This window comes from Melospiza georgiana, chromosome 28 (assembly GCF_028018845.1).
Source record: "Melospiza georgiana isolate bMelGeo1 chromosome 28, bMelGeo1.pri, whole genome shotgun sequence".
Lineage (NCBI taxonomy): Eukaryota > Metazoa > Chordata > Aves > Passeriformes > Passerellidae > Melospiza > Melospiza georgiana.
Window position 1 is genome coordinate 4,235,798 of NC_080457.1, and position 19,973 is coordinate 4,255,770.

Below are 19,973 nucleotides of genomic sequence, written 5' to 3' on the forward strand. Positions count from 1 at the left end.
GCTGGGGGGGTACAGGGCCCAGGGGTGACAGGGGACAGGGCCCAGAGGGGTGGCAGGGTCTGGAGGTGACAGGGTCAGTACGGTGACAAGGTCAGAGAGGTGACAGGGTCCAGGGGTGACAGGGCCCGAGGGTGACAGGACTTGGTGGTGACAGGGTCAGGAAGGTGACAGGGTCGGGGAGGTTACAGGGTCCAGGGTGTGACAGGGTCTGTGTGGGTGATAGGGCCTGGGGGTGACAGGGTCGAGGAGGCGACAGGGTTAGGACGGGTGACAGGGTCTGGAGGTGGCAGGGTCCGGTGACAGCATCGGGAGGGTGACAGGGCCCAGAGGCGACAGAGTCTGGAGGTGACAGGGTCCGGGGGTGACAGGGCCCGGAGGTGACAGGGTCGGGACGGTGACAGGGCCTGGAGGTGACAGGGCCCGGAGGTGACAGGACTGGGACGGTGACAAGGCAGGGACGGTGACAGGGCCCGGGGGTGACAGGGCCCGGAGGTGACAGGACTGGGACGGTGACAGGGCAGGGACGGTGACAAGGCAGGGACGGTGACAGGGCCCGGAGGTGACAGGGTCCGGGGGTGACAGGGTCGGGACGGTGACAGGGCAGGGACGGTGACAGGGCAGGGACGGTGACAGGTCCGAGGGGGCGCTCAGGGCGCTGTCTCCGGGCGAGCGGCGCCTCCGCGGCCGCTCATTGGCGGGAGGCACGAGCGAGCCGTTTTCCCATTGGCTGCGCGCCGGCGGGCGGGGCCAATCGCTGCGCAGCGCCGCGCTCGCCGGGCGGCTGTCACCGCATGGCCCGCAGAGCCGCTCACGTTGCGCGGGGAGGTGCGAGGCGGCCTCGCGGGCGCTGATTGGTCGAGCGCGTCGGGAGCTGGCCAATGGGCGGGGGCGCGCGGGGTGGGGCGGCCGTTGGGCCGGCGCGAGGACAACGGCCGGAACTCGCCTCAGGCCGCCCCGCGCGGGCCCGCGCCGAGACCGGCCCGGAGCCATGGAGGTGAGGGACGGGAACGGGACCGGGAGCGACACGGGCACCGGGGTTCGCTGTGCGCCCTCACCCGTCACACACCCAGCGGGCCGCTGCGGTTGTCTTAGGCTTGACCCCTTAGGCTCCGAGGCCCGACCCCGGTGGGTGTCCGAGCCCCGTTGTCCCCTCTGGGATACGGCGCCCTCTTGTGTGGGAGTAGGTGTGAGACACGGAGCTCAGGTCTGTGGGGAAAATAGCCCTCAGCATCTGAAAAATACCTGTTTGTGGAAAAAGGAAGAGAGTGTGGGTGTGGGGGTGTCTTTGGGTTGTTTCTGGCACTACAAGTTTGCCCTTGTTCTGTGGGGTCGCAGTGTTAGGTGTCCCTGTGAATGGCAATCTCTGAGGAGAAAATATGGCACAGTAAGGTCAGGGTATAGAGCCGAGCTCTGCAATAACTCAGTGTGTTCACTTATTTGGAAAATGTGCCAGAAAAACACTAAATAATACCAGGATATAAAAGTGGTGTGAACTACCATGAAGATCACTTGGGAGCTGCAGAATGATGGGTTTCTAGAGAGCAGAGCTTGTTCTGAACCCTGATCCCTGGGAAACTTTGATTCTTCTGAATTTATTCATCATCCCAAATGAGCTGCTGTGGTAAAATGCCAATAACTTCACTTTTTTATTTGTTGGCTAAAAGGGGGTTTAGCTCACCAGTTCAGCTTTTCCTTGTGTGCCTCACCCTTGGGAGAAGAGGAGAAGAGTGCACAGCTGTTGTTTGTTCTGAGCTCCTGCTATCCTGTGGTTTCTGGCACCTGGAGGGGTGTCCCTCTGGTTGGAGTTGTTTCTCCCATAGTTAAAGGACAGAGCAGATTCCTCCCACAGCTCTCAGAGTTTGTATTGTAGGACATTTCCAGCTCCCATCAACTGGAAATGCACATCCATGCCATCATGTGAGTTAAACAGTGTTTGGGAAGGGCCAGAGGTGTCCAGGAATGTGTGAAGGAAGGCTGGATAACTCCTCTGCAGCTTTGGGAGAAAGGGTTCCCTGCCCATGGCTGGAACTGGATGAGCTTTAGGGTCTCTTCCAAACCACGCCATGATTCTGTGAGCATTCCTGTGTGTCTGATGTTCCCCTGTGGTGGTGGCTCTGATGTTGGGAGAGTTCAGATTTCCTCTTGGTCTGCACCTCCTCTGTCTCTGAACACCTTTGGAGTTTCTTGGCTTTGGCAGGTCCAGCTTTTCCTTTAGAGTAAATAGCAAAGTGTTTTACATCCATAGATACAGATAGAGCCACATCCTTGGATCAGATGGAACCAAATCCAGCAGTAAATCAGAAATGGAAGTTAACATTGGTATAAAATCCATAGCTGCCAGCTGTGTTTATAATTGTGTGTCTGTGTGTAATTATGACTGTGTGTGCTGATGTCCCTGTCCCCACAGCCCCTTGTGCCATTCTGTGTGTCCTGATGTCCCTGTCCCTGCAGCCTCTCGTGTTGTTCTGTGTGTCCTGATGTCCCCACAGCCCCTCATGTTGTTTTGTGTCCTGATGTCCCTGTGGCCCCACATGCCATACTGTGTATATTGATGTCCCTGTCCCCACAGTCCCTCATGTTATTCTGTGTGTTCTGATGTCCCTGTCCTTTCTCTGTCCCCACAGCCCTTCATGCCATTCCTTGTGTTCTGATGTCCTTGTCCCCATACCCTCATGTGCCATTCTTTGTGTTCTGATGTCCCTGTCCCCACATGCCATTCTTTGTGTCCTTATGTCCCTGTCCCCACATGCCATTCTTTGTGTCCTTATGTCCCTGTCCCCACATGCCATTCTTTGTGTCCTGATGTCCCTGTCCTTTCTCTGTCCCCAGAGCCCCATGCATCATTCTGTGTGTTCTGATGTCCCTGTCCTTCTCCTGTCCCTGCGGCTCCTCATCCATTCTGTGTTCTGATGTCCCCTCATGCCGTTCTATGTGTCCTGATGTCCCTGTCCCCACAGCCCCTCATGCCATTCTGTGTGTTCTGATGTCCCCATATGCCTCTCTGTGTGTTTGAGGTCCCTCTCTCTGTCCCCACATCCCATTCTCTGTGTGTCCTGATGTCCCCACATTCCATTCCATGTGCTCTGATGTCCCTGTCCCCACAGCCCAACGTGGCGTTCTGAGGCCATTCTGTGTTCTGATGTCCCCACATCCCATTCTCTGTCCTGATGTCCCTGTGCCCACATGCCATTCTGTGTGTCCTAATGTCCCTGTCCCCTCAGCCCTTCATGCCGTTCTGTGTGTCCTAATGTCCCTGTCCCCTCATGCCCCTTTGTGTGTTTGATGTCCGTGTCCTTCTGTCCCCGCAGCCCAGCGTGGCGTTCCGAGGCCATTCTGTGTGTTCTGATGCCATTCCATGTGTCCTGATGTCCCTGTCCTTCTGTCCCCGCAGCCCAACGTGGCGTTCCGAGGCGGCGGCCGCTGCTGGGGCAGTGCGGAAGGGGGCGGGCGGCCCACGGACGTGTTCGGCACCGCCCTGCCGGGCTCTGCCTCGCTCTATGGCTGCTACAAATCACAGGTTTGCTGCCTTCTTGATTCTTTTTCTAGCTCTGCAACAGTCTGGGTTGCTTGTCAACAAAATTATCAGGAGATGTTTCTAAAGTGGTTGAACATAAATCACAGATTTTGGTGGAATTGTAATAAATCCTCCTTGTTGTAACTTCCATCAGGGGGGACAATGGCTTTTCTAATGCAGTCACTGGTGAAGCTGTGGGGTTGTTTGGTAAAATGGTTTCACCATTGTTCTGGTGGAATGTTCATGGTAATTGTTCTTCTGTAGGCAGAGTGAGGAGCAAACAACTCTTTTAGGAAAACTGGAGAGTGGATAAGAAGGAGAACTTTAGCTATTGCCTCAGATATTCTTGTAGTCCAAGAGTTTGTAGGAACCAGTTCTCAGTCTGATCAGCAGAAAGTGCCAGGACAGTTAAACATGTCAGCTCTCTCTTGGAATTTTTGCCTTTTGTAGCCATAAACTTTCACTGAGGTAAAAGACTCAAATGAAAACTCATTCCCAGTACCTTCAAGAGCAGACTTGCTACTTCATCCATCCAGGACTTATTTTGTCAGACTACTCTGCTCCACAAAGAAGTCTTTACCATTTAACCCTGCAAAAACACCATTTATTGTTTCACTTACTGAGAGTTAAGAAGGCATATTGTGTCTAAACCAATTAGATAAGGTAAAGCTGCTCCTTTTCACTTAATCAGGATATAAAGGTAAAGGTAAAGATGTTCCTTGTCATTTCATCAGGAAATAAAGGTAAAGATGTTCCTTGTCATTTCATCAGGATATAATACCTTTCCTCAAGAAATCAGTTTGCTGGAAGTTTATTTCAGTACCTTAACACTCTGTAATGATGGGGAGAAAGGGGGTCCAGTTCCAAACTCCTGGCAGGGACCAACCAGCAGAAACTGGAGCAGATGTTTTGGGCTAACATTGTTGCTGGTTTTAAGAACTTTCTAAGTGTAGAGGAAGGGTCGAGTTGAGAAGGGAGATGTTGTTTATTCTGTGCTTGGTGCCCAGGGAAGTTTCCCAGCACTCCAAAGAGTGAAAAGCAAGAGAATTTAGACACTAAAGTTTGCATTAACCTGCCTGTCCAATGCACAGTTCCTGCCTGATGCAGTCACTGAGCTTGTGCAGCCTTAAATAAAACATCCCACCTGTGGTGATCCCCATCTTTCTTTGCTCATTTCATCACCTGATGGATTTCTTTAGGGTCATGATGGATAGTAAAGAGTTTGTGCTGTTGTTTTTAGCTGCTTTAAACTGCCTTTGCAAATTTTTACATTGTAGCAATTTCTATACCAGCACAAGGCTCATACCCATAGGGCTGGGTTGTACAGTTGAAATTAAGATATTGGTGTTTCTTAGTAGTTTAAAGGAAGCTCTTGGGGGTTGAATAGTTAGAATCTCCAAGCTGGGTAAATTTACAAACACAAAAATTAATATGTGATTTAATTAATTATCTATTTCTATATATATATATTTCTATACCCACCTTTTACTCATGTATCTGAGTATCCTTTTTATATTAATCACTGGTGGAATTTCAAACTTACAGATGTTCTGTTCCATATCCAGGCAGAAATCTTGAATTTCAGTTGTATTTCCTTCTGCTGTTGTCCATGAGCTGTACAGGTGCTGACACCTCTGGTTTCTTTCTTAATGGGTCCATGCTCTGTGTCCTGTTGGCTGCATTGTGGTTCCATTATTGATCAGGTCTAGAGCAATAAAAGCATGAATAATATGTACTATGGTTTTAAGTACAGTCAATGTTAAATAGTCAATGTTGTTTCCCTGCTTCCCTAATTCCATTCAGGCTGATTTCCCAGATTTCAGGTGCTTTGGGAGGTGTTAATGGTCAGGGGTTTCCTTTTACCTTTACTTGTATTCTATGGCCTTTTGCTACTGCTTTATCTCCTCTACCTCAGCAATATTTACCTTCATCCTCCTCATGCATCAAAGGAAATTTTAGACAGTGTGTGTTGTCAGATTCCCACCTAGTTGTAAAATTAATTAATAATTTAAATTCTCTTCCATCCTCCTTAAACCATTGTACAATTGGTTTCCTGTTACTGTCTTTGACTGGACAAGAAAGAACAAAAGGATTACTTATGTAAGTTTAATATTCAAAAAGGTTAAGGCAATTCAGGGAAACATGTCACAGTTAGAATCCTAACCAGTACAAAATTATACCAACATTACAGCAAGTTTGGCATCTGGCACTGTCTTTGCAATGCTGCTCTGTGCAATTGTGTTTGTCTAAAACAATTCCTGCAGTTGGAATTGCTGCTACCCCTTGAGGGCATTCAAGTTCTGTGGAAGACAGGCCTTCTTCCCAGGCACAGTTCAGGAAGTTACTTTTTAACTTTCTTAGTCCCAAAGGTCCAGAGGAGGTGATTTCTCACTTACCTGCTCCTGTAGTTTGTTCAGTCCTGAATGGTGCTTCCATGCTCTAATGCTTGAAATTCCCAGCTGAGTGTGTTGTGAAATGAACCTGGTGTGGTCCTTTCCTGTGTTCCTTTGGTGCCTCATTGTTCTGTGGTCTTAGACCCGATGTCCTGAACAGGAAGGTCCAGATCAGTTTGATTTCTGCAGTGAGAGTACTTGTTGATAGAGGACAAAACTCTCCTTGGGGAGATAAAATAATTACAGCAGCGTTCTTGACCCAGATATTCACAGGATGTGGATACTTGATAAGGTCTCCTGTACAGATGTCAAAAGGACTGAGTTTATCTCTGGATTGAGGTGTTATTCTGACCCTCTTTGATTTGTCCTTTATTCATTCTATGAGACATGGAGGTTTTGATGGCAGCCCCAGCTGGATTGGTGTGGCCTCAGGTATTCACTGATCACTAAATGCAGATCCCAATATTTGAAGGTCCCACCCCCTCTGTTTGCAGTGTGGTTTTTAACACTCCACTGAACTGTTCAACTTCCCCAGAGCCTGGTGCTCCATACCCACTCCAACAAATGCTTGGATCCTTTGTTTCCAGCAAATCTGGGCAGATCTGCTGTTAACCCTTTATGTGTCAGGTTTGTTGGGTGCCTGGTTTGGGAATGGCCCCTCCCACTGAGACTCTCCAACCACACACTGGTCCAATCCCTCCCCTTCCCTGCTGTGGTACAGTGGAGAGGAGAATTGGAGGCACAAAAAGCAAAGATCCCAGGCTGAGCTAAGAGCAATTTATTGGGAGCAGCAATGAGAGAAGAAAAGGGAAGGGAACAGCAACAGCACTCATGGAGAGGGCACAGGGAGGGATTCACATGGAGAAGTTTTGTTATTCTGGATGGCTCCCTCCAGCACCTTTTATTGGCTGGAAGGATCCCCAAAGAGCCCCTTTGCCCCACCCCAGGCAATGAGCTTGGGTGGTACAGAATAATTTCTGGGTCCCCTTCCCAGCTACTGCAAAAATTAACCCTGTCCTGGCCAGAACCAGGACAGTTTGCTGACACACCTGTAGGTATTGTGTGCCTCAGCCTGGTTGGCCTGGCAGGGAAAAGCTTCAGGCCCCCAGGAAATGTATCAGCTATTAGCAATAATTATTGATACCCATTCTGCCATGGCAATGAGAGAAGTCTATTTGCCAATAATTTCCTGGTGTGTTCCCTTTTTGGATTGTCCTGGGGGAGGCTGATGCTGGATCTGTGGATGCACACTGTGGTTCATATTTCTTCACTATTCTTTTTGTGTTGCCTCCCATTCCAGTCTCAAGAATAAACAGTTTTACATTGTTTTCCAAAAACCTTGGGCTGTTCTTAAATCCCTGTGGATCCAGCATAATTGAGGTTGGGCCCCATGTGTGGATTCTCCCATTCACAAACAGCTCCTGGTGTCTGGTGGGATTGAAGAAAGCATCTTACAAGTCCAGTACCAATTGTTGTTGCTATGCCTGCCTGGGCCTTTTTGGGGGGTCTCTGGGTGCCTGGGAAGGTGTCCCCTACTCAGTTTCCAGCAAATCTCAGCTCAGAACACACAGAACACAGAAGTTGTGATGTGCAGCTCCAGCACCTTCTTAAACAATTGCCAGGCAGGATGTAAAATACAAAACTTTCCGTAAGCCTTAAGCAACACTGGCTCAGCACACCTGAGATCATCTGTTTGTGCTCAAAAGAGGGGTGAAAGGTGAGAATGATCCATCAGCTTCCATCTGCAGCAGAGGGCAAGGGAAGGGACAGAGAGTTCTGCTTGAGAATTCTGAGAATTCTGCTTGAAGACATTACCATGGCCTGAAATAAGTTGTGTTCCAAGTGTGTGGTTTGCTGACTTCTCATGTGCTGGTTCCTCCCAGAGTTAGTTACAACCATGTACAATGACAAAACGATACTTTGATGTGTTTCATGTTAAACAAATGCTTTTATTGTACATTCAATGCAGAATGAAGAAAATGTGGAGTTACCTCAGGCCTACAGTTCTTCCCTTTCAACATCAGAGTACTCTGCACCCATGGACCCTTCCCTTTTGTACCCCCCTTGGTCTACGTGTACAGATGACACCAAGCAGCCTGCTGCTCCTCAGATTAACCTGAAGTCCAGGTAGTCATCCCTGACAGGGAGTGAGTGTGGGTGTGTTGGAGTAGATGGATTCTATTTTTCTGTTTAATTTAACATAGGAAGTACTTGAAATGAAGGAATTTTTTATTAACACCCAGTTGGTTTTCAGGATTCAGCCCGAAAGGAATGATTATGGCAGTGAAACTGATTTGTATGGACTCGTGTCAAACATCCTGGAGGAACAAGACAAACCACAGCCGTGCTTTGCTGAGGGGTGAGTGAGGTGCAGGTGACAGAAACTCCTCTCTCTGATCTCCCTGTGCTCCTGGGTCAGCTCCATCTGCTGCTGGTCAGGCCCCCTTCTCTCCCTTCCTTTCCCTTCCCTCCCTTCCTTTCCCTTCTCTCCCTTCCTTTCCCTTTCCCTTCAGCATTTTCCTTGGGACACTTGGAAGCTTTTCCCAAAGCACTTAGATTGCATGGCAGCTCTCTGATATTTACAGAACTTGTTAATTGGCATTTTTTTAATAAGATCTTAACAAGTGTTGTGGACATGCTCTATTCAGATGAATCCCCTTGGTCTGTTTTTTTTTTTTGTTTTAATGAAGACTAAATTCAGACTTTAGGTTTCTTTCTTAATTAATGTCAATTCACAGAAAAAATACACCAAGCACAAACTCCTTCACATTTGTCTGAACTGGCAGGAGAAAATTCCATGCAAAATTAATGTTTCTTGCTGTTAGTGCTACCTAAGCAATATTTGTGTTTCTAAATGTCAGGTTTATTTTGCCTCTATTCCTGCACAGGAAGAGACAATTCCACAGTCATAACAACCTGAACTGAAGGGGGCAGGTCCAGCATCCCCATGAATTTCCAGAGCTCTCTGGCTTTTCCAGGTCTAAGAGACAAAACAGGGAGCCCAGTCTCAGGTTCCCAAACCAGGCACTGCTTTCCTTTCTGTCTTCCCAAACAATTCCAGTGATTTCATTTATGTGGCTGAAATCAGGGAAAACTTCAGAGTCAGTCTTGATACCACAAAAAAACTCCTTAATTCCTTTGCTGTGGACACCAGGGCTGGTTGAGCACTCCCAGATCTGGCCTGCAATGGCTTCCAGGAACATTTCCACTTTACTGAGTCTGTTTACAGCTCTTGGCAGACAGGGATTGATGGTGCTGTGTTCATTCATGGTGGGTAGTGGAAAGAAATGAGGTGTGCTGGGATGCTGCCTCTGGCTTTCCCTGCAGGAAGCACAAAGGAGGTGAGGGAGAAACATTTCCTCTGGAGTGCTGGGACATGGCTTAGGAACACTGAGGGCAGTCTGGGTGCCTGAAGTTGGTGCTGAACCAGGAGTATTTTGGTGATGATGGACAGACTGACAGACCAGGGTTTGATGTGTGCAGCTTGAAGGCCTGTCCATAGCTCCTGAGCTGTGGTGGTCTGTTCAGACAAGGCAGAATCCGTTTTCTCAGCCAGATATGGGAAACTGAGGATGGCAGGACTGGGGAGAAGTTGAAGTCAGACATCTTGCAATCGTTAGAGAGAAATTATTTGGGAATGATTTGTTTGTTAAACCTTGCTTTGTGTGTGGGAACGAAGAGCAGCAGCACAGATCAGTGCCTAACCACGTGTTTGTTGTTTTTGAAGGAGCTGCCCTCCCACCCTGAAGTCAGTGTGGCCGGTGAGCACGAGCAGAATGGAGCACCATGAGCTGTTGCCAGAGGGCAGGAGGGCAGTGGTTGGGGCAGTGCCCCAGCAGGGTTTCTATGGCTCTGAGCCCCTCCCTGGTGCTGAGAAGCAGTTCCTGCAGAGCCCCACCCTGGTGGCACAGCAGAAAGCTGACGATTGCTACCGCGGCTTTGCCGGCGTGGACCTGGAAGAGCAGAGCTTGTACTCTGCCAGGAGTGAGCGTGCCAATGGCTGCACCTTGCAGGCTAATGAGAGTGTGAAGACAGCAGCTGTCTATCAGAACTACCCCTACCTGAAAAACACCTTTGCAGCCCAGGCTGGGTACTCAGAAGCAATCAAAGACTCGGGAGCTGATGCTTATTCTTATGGAAGGGAGAAGGTGTGTCCCAAAGGAGCAGAGGCACAGGTGCACCCAAAGCGGGCTGAACCATTCCTTCCACAGTGTCACAGATACAATGAGAACACAGATTTTACCAGGTACACTGAATATTCTCATGCTGGTAAAGCAAAGCCCAACAAGGGCACCAGTTGTAGCCTCCAAGAAAATAGAAAGCTGGTAAATGGAACCCCTGAGGCACCATCTCTGGATGCAGAGCCCTACGCTAAATTATTTCAAGTTAAATCAGGAACTCAGAAAAAATTTGAAGATACAATTTCAGATCAGCACGACTTTACATTTCCCAAGTCTGTAGGACTTGTATCAGAAAAACAATTTGCAAGCGAATCTTCCTTCGGCACTGATTTTGGGCAAAAATTTGAATATGGACTAAAATCTTTTGCAGCTTGTCCAGGCAATAATGGTGTGGAAAAGCAGCAGTTTTCCAAGGCTGATCTTCAGAATCCTGAATTCTATAAATCACTCCCACTGTTGCCCAGTGCAGCAGTCCCCTCAGCAGGCTCTAGTGCCAGGCCAGCATGGATGAACATCCAAACCAAACCCACAACCTCTGGCCCTTTCCAGAATCCAAATCCTTTGTTGAAACTGAATAATCAGTCACCTGCATTTCCAAAAAGCTCTCGTCATTCTAATGATGTTTTTCAGTTGCCATCTTCAAATTTGCCTTTAAATAGTAATTTACTTCACAAGTACTGTCAGGACAACCCATTCCTCTCCAGCCTTGACTTTGGCTACAGCACTGCAGAGCGAGCTCGGGCAGCTGCATGCATGGAAGCCCTGGTTAGGGGTGGGGAAGAGAACCTCCTCGAGTACCTCAGTGAGAAGAAGCTGAAGCAGCCCAATGGATTCTGTGACAGTTACTTGGCTCAGCAGTTGGGGATCATTGACAATCTGAACAAGCAGCGTTTCCAGCTGAAGGCACCGAGCGAGCACTGCGATCTGGAAGGGCAGAACCAGGCAGATGGGGTGTTCCAGGACATGTACCAGGAGTTACTGGAGTCTCAGGGGCAGCTGCATCTGGGGGCAGGGAATGGGGACACCAGTGCCATCGGTGCTGGGAGCTGCCTGCAGGCTCCAGGCATTCCCAACTGTGTGGTGGGTGACTTCAGGAGGAACCGGCAGCTGGGCCCCAGCACCTTCCCCATGAGATCTGCTCACCTCCTGGGCCGCTCCGTGGTGCCCCTGGTGGAGCCTCACACCTTGTTCTCCCAGGATGATCTCAAACGCCTCTACCCCTGCTTCACAGAGAAGATGTATGGTGACAATGCCCTTTCTGGGTTTGTGTCAGCATTTGGATTTCAAAAGCAAGTGAAAAGTCGCAGTGGGCCTGCCAGCGAGCTGCACGTGAGACTGGAGGAGTGTTATGAGCAGTGGAGAGCTTTGGAGAAAGAAAGGAAGAAGGTAAGAAAACCAAACTAGAAAAATATCCCAGATTTGATGTAGATCTCATCCTGCTCAGTGCAGTCACAAATCATGGGTTGTTCTACTGGGAGAAGTTGAAGTGCTTGATGGGACTTCAGAGTTACACATTTGTTTAGGGACAGAAAGTGAAAGGTGTGGGGATTTGTAGCCTGGCTGGAAGCATAGCTAATGTTGTATGGAATATTGCACCAAAAGCAGGAATTGAGGGGTTTTTCCAGTCCCAGGGCTGGGGAAGGTGTGTTCATAAGGAACAAACATGTTCTATACCCTTTTTATTAACACAATAAATACAGTGCCTCTGGAACTTTGGAAGCAAAACCAGTAAATATGGTTTGAATTGAAACTAAACTTTAATTCTTTCAATTCTATTTTTTAGAAACTATACTGAATTCCTACCTCCTGTTTCCCTGAAGATTTAAACCTAAGGTGTATTTGAAGGGGTTCTTTGTTTTTTTCCCCAGGGAAGGGTCATTTAATTAAAACCCTTGCAGTAAAAGGCTCAGGTAGTGCTGTGTGGAGCCCTACTAAAAGCAGGTCTGTAGGAAAACCTGTCTTCATTTCACCAGCTGAGATGGGCTTTGAATTTCAATACCTGGGCTTGTCTGTGGGGTGAGCTGGGCCAAATGTAACCTGGCAATAGTGGGGCCTTGGGGAGTTCTTCTGTGCCAATCCCTACAAAGAAACCAATTCCAAGAAGATGTAATGTGGGGATTTTTTTTGGTGGTGTTTGCTGACAAACGCCAGGAGTTTCTCTGTATAGAGGGGTTGAGGAAGAGTGAGCCCAGCTTCAGGAGGGGAGGTGGTGTCTGGGGTGCATGGAAAGAGCAAGAGAGAAAAAGCTGGCATGAGTCATGGTGGGAGAAATTCAGTTTATCACAGAATCCCAGAATGGTTTGGGCTGGGAGGGACCTTAAATCTCCTTCAGTCCCATGGGCAGAGACACCTTCCACTGTCCCAGGCTGCTCCAAACTCCATCCAGCCTGGCCTTGGGCACTGCCAGGGATGGGGCAGCCACAGCTGCTCTGGAAAACTTGTGCCAGGGCCTCTCCACCCTCACAGGGAACAATTTATTTCTAATATCCAGTCCAAAGCTGCTCTCTCTGTGTGAAGCCATTCCCCCTTGTCTTGGCACTCCATGTTCTTGTTGATAGTGACTACTTATGAAACCATCCAAGAATTGCAGTTTTAAATCAGTTTTAGCAAATTCTATGTTCTTATGGGTGTTTTAGAGTGACATAACAAGGGGATGAAAGAGATGGAAACTTGGAATATTGCAAACAGTTTTCAAAATAGTTTTCTGATGGCTAAATAAAATATAGAATCCTGAAATGGTTTGGTTTGGAAGGGACCTTAAAGACCAAGACCAAAGACAGAAACACCTTCCACTGGACCAAGGTGCTTAGGAAAAAATCTTTCTGTAGTTTAATCTGTACAAAAATTAGATTAATTGCTGACTGAAAAACAGTTTTATTTTAATTTTATGTGTGAGATCCACATCTGTTTGGTCATTTTTTTTCCCTGTAATTCTGACTTGCCTCCATTTTATTTCCAGGCAAAACCAGTACAGGCTGTAGTCAGAGTGAGCAGACATAGCACTGCTGGAACACGGTGTGTTGGCTTTAGTTGAACTGCTTTGAGTAAAGCAGTTGTTCACTTAAAAGCAGGTGATTGTCTCACCAGAGGGTTAAATCCCAAATGCCTGAATCCTCATTGTCTCCTTTAAAAATCTCCAAAACCCTGATGGGAAGAAATTGAACCTGATATTTTTTCTTGTTTCTGTAATGAAGCACGCTCTGCATGTACATTCTGAGGGAGTTGTTCTTTTGTTTTCCTGCAGACTGAATCAGCTCTTGCTAAGAATTTCCAAGGGAAGAAGGTTTCCAGTACTAACAACATTCCAATTCCAAGGCTGACATCAAATCCATCAAGGGTTGATCGCTTAATTGTGGATCAGCTACGGGAACAAGCCAGAGTGAGTTGTAGGACTAAAAAAAAAAAAATCTATTGAACTTAGAGTACAGTGTGAGATAGGTAAGATGATCAGAGCAGCTTTTCCCAAAATAGCTTTGTTCTTCATTGCTGTGCAGGGAATGGCATTTCAGCAGTCCTTGGTAGAGCTTCTGCAGCTCCTGGGTGCTGTTTCCAGGGAACCACAGAGGGGCTGAGGCTCACAGTTACAGGAGGATGTTGTTCCTGGTGTAGGAATGTGCAGCATCCAGTCCTGGAGCCTGTGCACAGCTCTCAGGGGTGCTGCATTCAGAGCAGCTTGGCAGGGAAATGGTCACTGTGGATTTGGAGACATTGATAGAGGAGGTCTTTATGGAAAAAAATGGCTTTAGTTAATGTTTGGAAGATTTATATTTGCTTGAGAGTCTGGTATATTTTAATGCAGAATGATTATTTGATAATTTACACCTTCAGCCTGAGTTGCTGTTACCAGTTTGATCTTTAACCCAGCAGGGCAAGGGAGTCTGAGCTCTGTGGGCAAACAGCCCCAGGGTCCTTGGGGAGGTGACAGCTGGGGCAGGAGCAGCACAAACTCTGCCATCAGAATGCTGAGGGGCTGCTGTGGCCCTCCTGAGGCCCAGAGCCCAGAGCCATGGTGCTGCAGGCAAGGAGAAGAGAAACCAAGCTGTCCCTCCTGCCAGGGGCTGTGGGGTGGAAGGGTTCTGGGAAATTGTGGGTTTGGAGGCTGCAGCAGTGCTGGGGCAGCAGGGGGGAGCAGCAGCCTGTCCTGCCTGCCTCACACAGCAGAAAGAATCCCTGGAACTGTGGCTGCTCCCTCCTGCAGGACCTGCCTGCTGCTGCCCATGGACTGCAAGACATGGATGGGCTTAGGGCACTAAAACTCCTGCTCTGTGAACCCCAAAAGAACAGCCTCACTTTCCATGTTTAGAAGGCTTGGTAATCCAAGCCTGCCTCCAAAACACTGCTTAAACCTCTCCAGCCATTTGAGGAATCAAACTTCACCTCAAACCCTTGTTGGGTACTTTTAAGGATGCTCAACAGCAGAGTGGGGCTGTTAAAAACCTGTTAACATCAGAAATCTTGGTGATAGCCAGACAGGAACCCTGGTACAAAGATTTGAGTAGAAGCTGAGTTGGCTGAATCTGGGATTAACTCTTCATAGTTGGAGCATCCTGTTAAATCTTCGTGACCATCACATTCATTCCTTTAAGACATCAAGTGTAGCCATGGATTGAGGGACATCCCAATTTGGGGATTTTTAGTTTCTCTTTTTCTGCACACCACTAACCAGGTTCTCAGCATTATTGGCTGAGGAGTCACTCACCACTGGGAAACCCACAAGTGATGTGACTGGTGTAAGATAAGACAACAAAGATGCACATTTTCAGTGGACTAAATGAACGTGAATTATTGCTGAATGTTTGTTCTCAGCTCCCTTAGTGCTGAGTGTTGATCCCAAAGTCAGCCATGGTTCCACAGCAGCTTTCCCTTTCTCAGTGCAGCTGTGACTGCTGCTGGCCCAAGCTGCCCTGCACAGCTCAAAGTCCCCATCTGGGTTTTCACCCTGAAATTTCAGCAGTGCTGTGAGAAGGGAGAACCTCAGTGCTCTGAATTCAGGAAAACGCAAAAAAGAAATTCAGAACAAAACATTGTTCTGAAAGCATCTTTTGTTCAGGGGTGTCTCAAAGCTGTACAGGTTTGGTATTAACCAGGGGTGTCTCAAAGCTGTACAGATTCTGGTATTAACCAGTAACCTGGGGGTCCTTACTGGGATGTTGTAGCTTTGCTGTTGTCCTTTGCACACCCAGTTTTTGGTTTGGCGATAACAAATCCTGGGTAAGAACTTAAACTTCCTTCACCTGTAACTTCTCTGCTCTCAAAATGAAATAATGATGCTCATTAATGTGTTCTCCCTGGTTAATTAATTTCCCTGTAAGTGTGAGCCCCTGTAAGGTGTGCAGTGTTCACCAGGTTGTGACTCTGCTGGGGTGTTGTAGCTTTGATCTTGTCCTTTGCACACCCAGCTGTTCAACAGCTTTGGGTTTGGAGATAACAAATCCTGGGTAAGAACTTAAACCTCCTTCAGGTGTAACTTCATTAACTGCACTCAAAACAAAGTAATGATGATCATTATTGTGTTCTCCTTGGTTAGTTGATTTCCCTGTAAGTGTGAGCCCCTGTGAGATGTGCATTGTTCACCAGGTTGTGACGCTGCTGGAGTGTTGTAGCTTTGCTCACCCAGCTCTACCACAGCTTTGGGTTTGGAGATAACAAATCCCAGATAAGAACTTAAACCTCCTCCACCTGTAACTTCCTGAACTGCTCTCAAAATGAAGTAATGATGATCATTAATGTGTTCTCCTTGGTTAGTTGATCTCCCTGTAAGTGTGAGCCCCTGTAAGGTGTGCATTGTTCACCAGGTTGTGACTGCTGGGGTGTTGTAGCTTTGCTGTTGTCCTTTGCACACCCAGTTTTCGGTTTGGCGATAACAAATCCTGGGTAAGAACTTCAACCTCCTTCACCTTTAACTTCCTGAACTGCTCTCAAAATGAAGTAATGATGCTCATTAACCTGTTCTCCCTGGTTAGTTGATCTCCCTGTAAGTGTGAGCCCCTGTGAGATGTGCATTGTCCCTCAGGTTGTGACTCTGCTGGGGAAGATGGAGCGCCTGCGCAGTTCCCCGCTCCACGCCAACATCTCCACTGCCCTGGACAAGCACCTGGAGTCCATCCACGTGGTGCAGGCTCGCAGGAAGGATGAAATTGTCAGCGCCTCCAGCCGGCAGCGGCACGGCCCCCCCAGGTGCCAGGATGAGAGAGGTACAGCTGGGCTGGTGTGCCCTGATGAGGTAGCTGGGGTGTTGAACATCTTGCAAAAATAAGTGAGGGGTTGTAATTCAAGTTTTAACTTCTCAGTGTTAGGGTTTTGTCCAAGGTAGGCTGAGTGGGGTTTGGGTGAAGGTTTGAGGAGGCACTAAAACTGGGTTTTAGAGATAAATAGGTTAAATCAGTTTGGAGGTGGTAATTCAAATAATAAACTAGTAAGGAATAAAAATTAGTGGGTTTTTTTGATAACACATTCAGGGACTGGAGGTGTTACTAAGCAGTTGCCTCTTGCTTCTTGTGATGGTGTTCACAGGGGTCTTAGGATGAGGGAAGAGATGAGGATCTGACTCCATGTTTCAGAAGGCTTGATTTATTATTTTATGATATATATTATATTAAAACTATACTAACAGAATAGAAGAAAGGATTTCATCAGAAGGCTGGCTAAGAATAGAAAAAGAAAGAATTAATAACAAAGGCTTGTGGCTCAGACTCTGACTGTGATTGGCCATTAATTAGAAACAACCACATGAGACCAATCCCAGATGCACCTGTTGCATTCCACAGCAGCAGATAACCATTGTTCACATTTTGTTCCTGAGGCCTCTCAGCTTCTCAGGAGAAAAAATCCTAAGGAAAGGATTTTTCAGAAAATGTGTCTGTGACAGCTTCTCCCTGTCCCCCCATATTCCTCTTCCTATGAACCCCCTGCTCTGTCTTTGTCTACAACTTCCTTGGTATCTCCATGCTGAATCTGCCCAAAGTGACCAACATGGCCTTAGCTTACAAATGGATTTCCTCTTCAAGCATCTTCTGTCTTAGACTGGCATAATTACAAATCGTATTTTGGATGGATGCACAAAAATACAATGGGCAGAATGTTTTCATTCTTAATGGTGTCCCAAATATTCAGCTTAATCTTTCACCAGGGCACAGGCAGAGTGGCAGGTTCCCTTGTCTCTGAGATGGAGTCAGGGTAAATTCCTGCTCCCTGCAACACTCTGATCTCTACCCTGTGTCAGAAGCTGTTTCTGAATCTTCTGATCCCTTCTGCTGTTCTTTCTCCATCTGAATTACAGAGATTATTTTACTTTGGGGTATCCCATCATGCAGTTCTGTAATGCTGAAGTTTACCTCAGAAAATGCACTGCAGCATTCTTTCTTTTCACCTGTTCCTCATCATTCTTGTTTCTCTTTACCTTGACTAAAGATTATGAGACTTGTTAAGGTAAAGGGGATTTTTTTGGGTGTTGAAGCCCATGAAAATAATTGTCTTTAGAACAGAGCAGTCTGGGAAGGAGTTGTCAGGCCTGGAGATCCAGGTTCTCGTGCTGGGAAAGGAGAGGAGGCTCTGCACAGTGGGATCTCATTACTTACCTGGAGGGGGGAGCTTGGTCCTCTACCTCCCATGGCTCTACTGGGGGGTTGAACCTGGAGCAGCAGTTGGGGAGGATTTTTTAGAACAGTTAATTATTGGATGCAGTAACTGTATTTGCTCTTGAGGGAAAGGCCTGAAGCTGTTCTGGTTTGTTTGGGAGCAGGTCTTGTTTCCACAGCACCTTTCTATTCCATCTGATCCAATATTAAGCATTTATTACAGAATCACAGGATGGTTTGGGTGGGAAGGATCCTTAAATCTCATCCAATTCCACCTCTACCATGGGCAGGGACACTTTCCACTATCCCAGGGTGCTCCAAGCTCTGTCCAACATTGGCCACTTCCAGGGGTGGGCATCCCCAGCTGCTCTGGGCAGCCTGGCACCACAGCCCAGTGGTTCAACACCCATTCACAGAACATGAGCTGTGCTTCAGCCCAGTGCCCCAAACCAGCTGTTCCTTCACCCATGGTAAGGATTTCCTGACAGGACAGGGGAAGGACCCTGCTGTGACCAGAAGGGGAGGGCCCAGGTGCCATTAATGTGTGTGTACAGGAGCACCCCAACCCCGGGGTGCAGCTGCAGCAGGAAGGTTCAGAACCTTCAAACAAACTCAGAACCGAAAAACCACACACCAGAGAAATCTGAATTTCTCTGTGAAGGCAGAGAAATTCAGATGCAGCTTTTATAAAGCTGTAAAGGGACAGAGGAGGTGTGGGGGGCAAGGGCAGCCCCGGCAGTGCTCAGGATTAAAGGGCCCAGGTGCCATTAGGGTGTGTGTACAGGAGAACCCCAACCCTGGGGTGCAGCTGCAGCAGGAAGGCTCAGAACCTTCAAACACACTCAGAACCTAAAAACCACACACTGCCTCGCAGTGAGAGGGTAGAGAAATTCAGATGCAGCTTTTATAAACCTGTAATGGGACAGATGAGGTGTGGGGCAAGGGCAGCCCCAGCAGTGCTCAGGTGCCATTAGGGGGTGTGTGTACATGGAGCACCCCAACCCTGGGGTGCAGCTGCAGCAGGAAGGCTCAGAACCTTCAAACAAACTCAGAACCTCATTCAGATGCAGCTTTTATAAACCTGTAAAGGGACAGATGAGGTGTGGGACGAGGGCAGCCCCAGCAGTGCTCAGGTGCCATTAATGTGTGTGTACCGGTCTGCACCTGCAGCAGGAAGGTTCTGTAACAAACTCAGAGCCTAAAACCCGCACACCTCGCTGTGTGAGGGCAGAGAAATTAAGACCCAGCTTTAATAAACCTGCAAAGGGACAGACAGACAGGGTGGGTGTGAGGGCAGCCCCGCAGCGCTCGGGACTGAAGGCAGCGCTCTTTTCCTCCCCTGCAGTGGTGCTGGCTCTGGCCGCGGCGCTCCGGGCTCTGTGCCTGGCCACCCGCAAGGTCCGCACCGTGCTCTGGTGCGCCTTCCAGATGACCCTGCCCAAACCCTCCGCTGGCAAACGGGCTCGGGAGAGACTTCCTCAGGAGGGGGCGGCGCCCGAAGAGAAACGAGCCGAGACCCCCCCGGCTGCTGCGGCCCCGAGAGGGCCAAGGGAAGGGGGGGCAGAGGGAGCCCCGGGGCCGTGCACGGACCTGCTCCGCAGTGTGTATGAGAGAGGGGACGTGAATTCCTCGTAATTTTTGGTTCTTTTTTAGTTACTTCAAAGTTTCAACTGCTAAAGTTCATATTTAAAGCTATCTCTTGATGAGAAGTGAGATTTGCCTTAAGGGCTCTCAGGTTAAGCTGTTAACGTGATGGGCAGGGTCAGAATGTTGTAAAGCCAAACTGGTGAATGTTAACTTAAAAAAATAATCAGACTAATTCATTAACAGCCAAGATATTATTTAACTCCTGTGGGTGAAGCCTGGTGTCCAACTCTCCCCATAATTCCTTTTAGTTTTGCTTTAGGATATAGGTTTTTAAATAATGATTCTTAAAGACTGTGGTGTGACGGGGTGTGAGGTTGGTGTCAGATCAGATTGTGATGTAAAATGGTTTCCTTATTGAACTAAAACCTGGAAACAGAAAGAAAAAAGGCTAGAAATACCCAATATTCATGTAAAACTAGATATTTAAAATACAAATATTTATGAATTTGAGATTTTAAAGTCTACGTTGGGAAAGGCAATATGCACCAGGTGCCACTAAATTACCAGTAGAGCATAATTGCTGTGTGAAACCATGAATTTAGTGAATGTGTTCAGGTATTTGGAATGCTCTTGGGAACAAATGAACTACTGTTGTAAAGTATTTAAGCATAATCAAACTACGACAGGCAGACAGGATTGTCCTGCAGAGCTGTGAAGGAGC

At 47.9% G+C, this 19,973-nt stretch overlaps 1 protein-coding gene across 1 annotated transcript; it reads left to right on the forward strand.

Moving 5' to 3' along the window:
• The first annotated feature begins 988 nt into the window (after window positions 1–988).
• Window positions 989–19,300, forward strand: MEIOC (meiosis specific with coiled-coil domain). Its single transcript, XM_058041495.1, has 8 exons — window positions 989–994; window positions 3,392–3,517; window positions 7,877–8,034; window positions 8,162–8,266; window positions 9,635–11,474; window positions 13,333–13,467; window positions 16,102–16,282; window positions 19,011–19,300. Exons 1-8 carry the CDS (start codon window positions 989–991, stop codon window positions 19,298–19,300), a joined length of 2,841 nt encoding a protein of 946 aa, XP_057897478.1.
• Window positions 19,301–19,973: the final 673 nt, after the last annotated feature.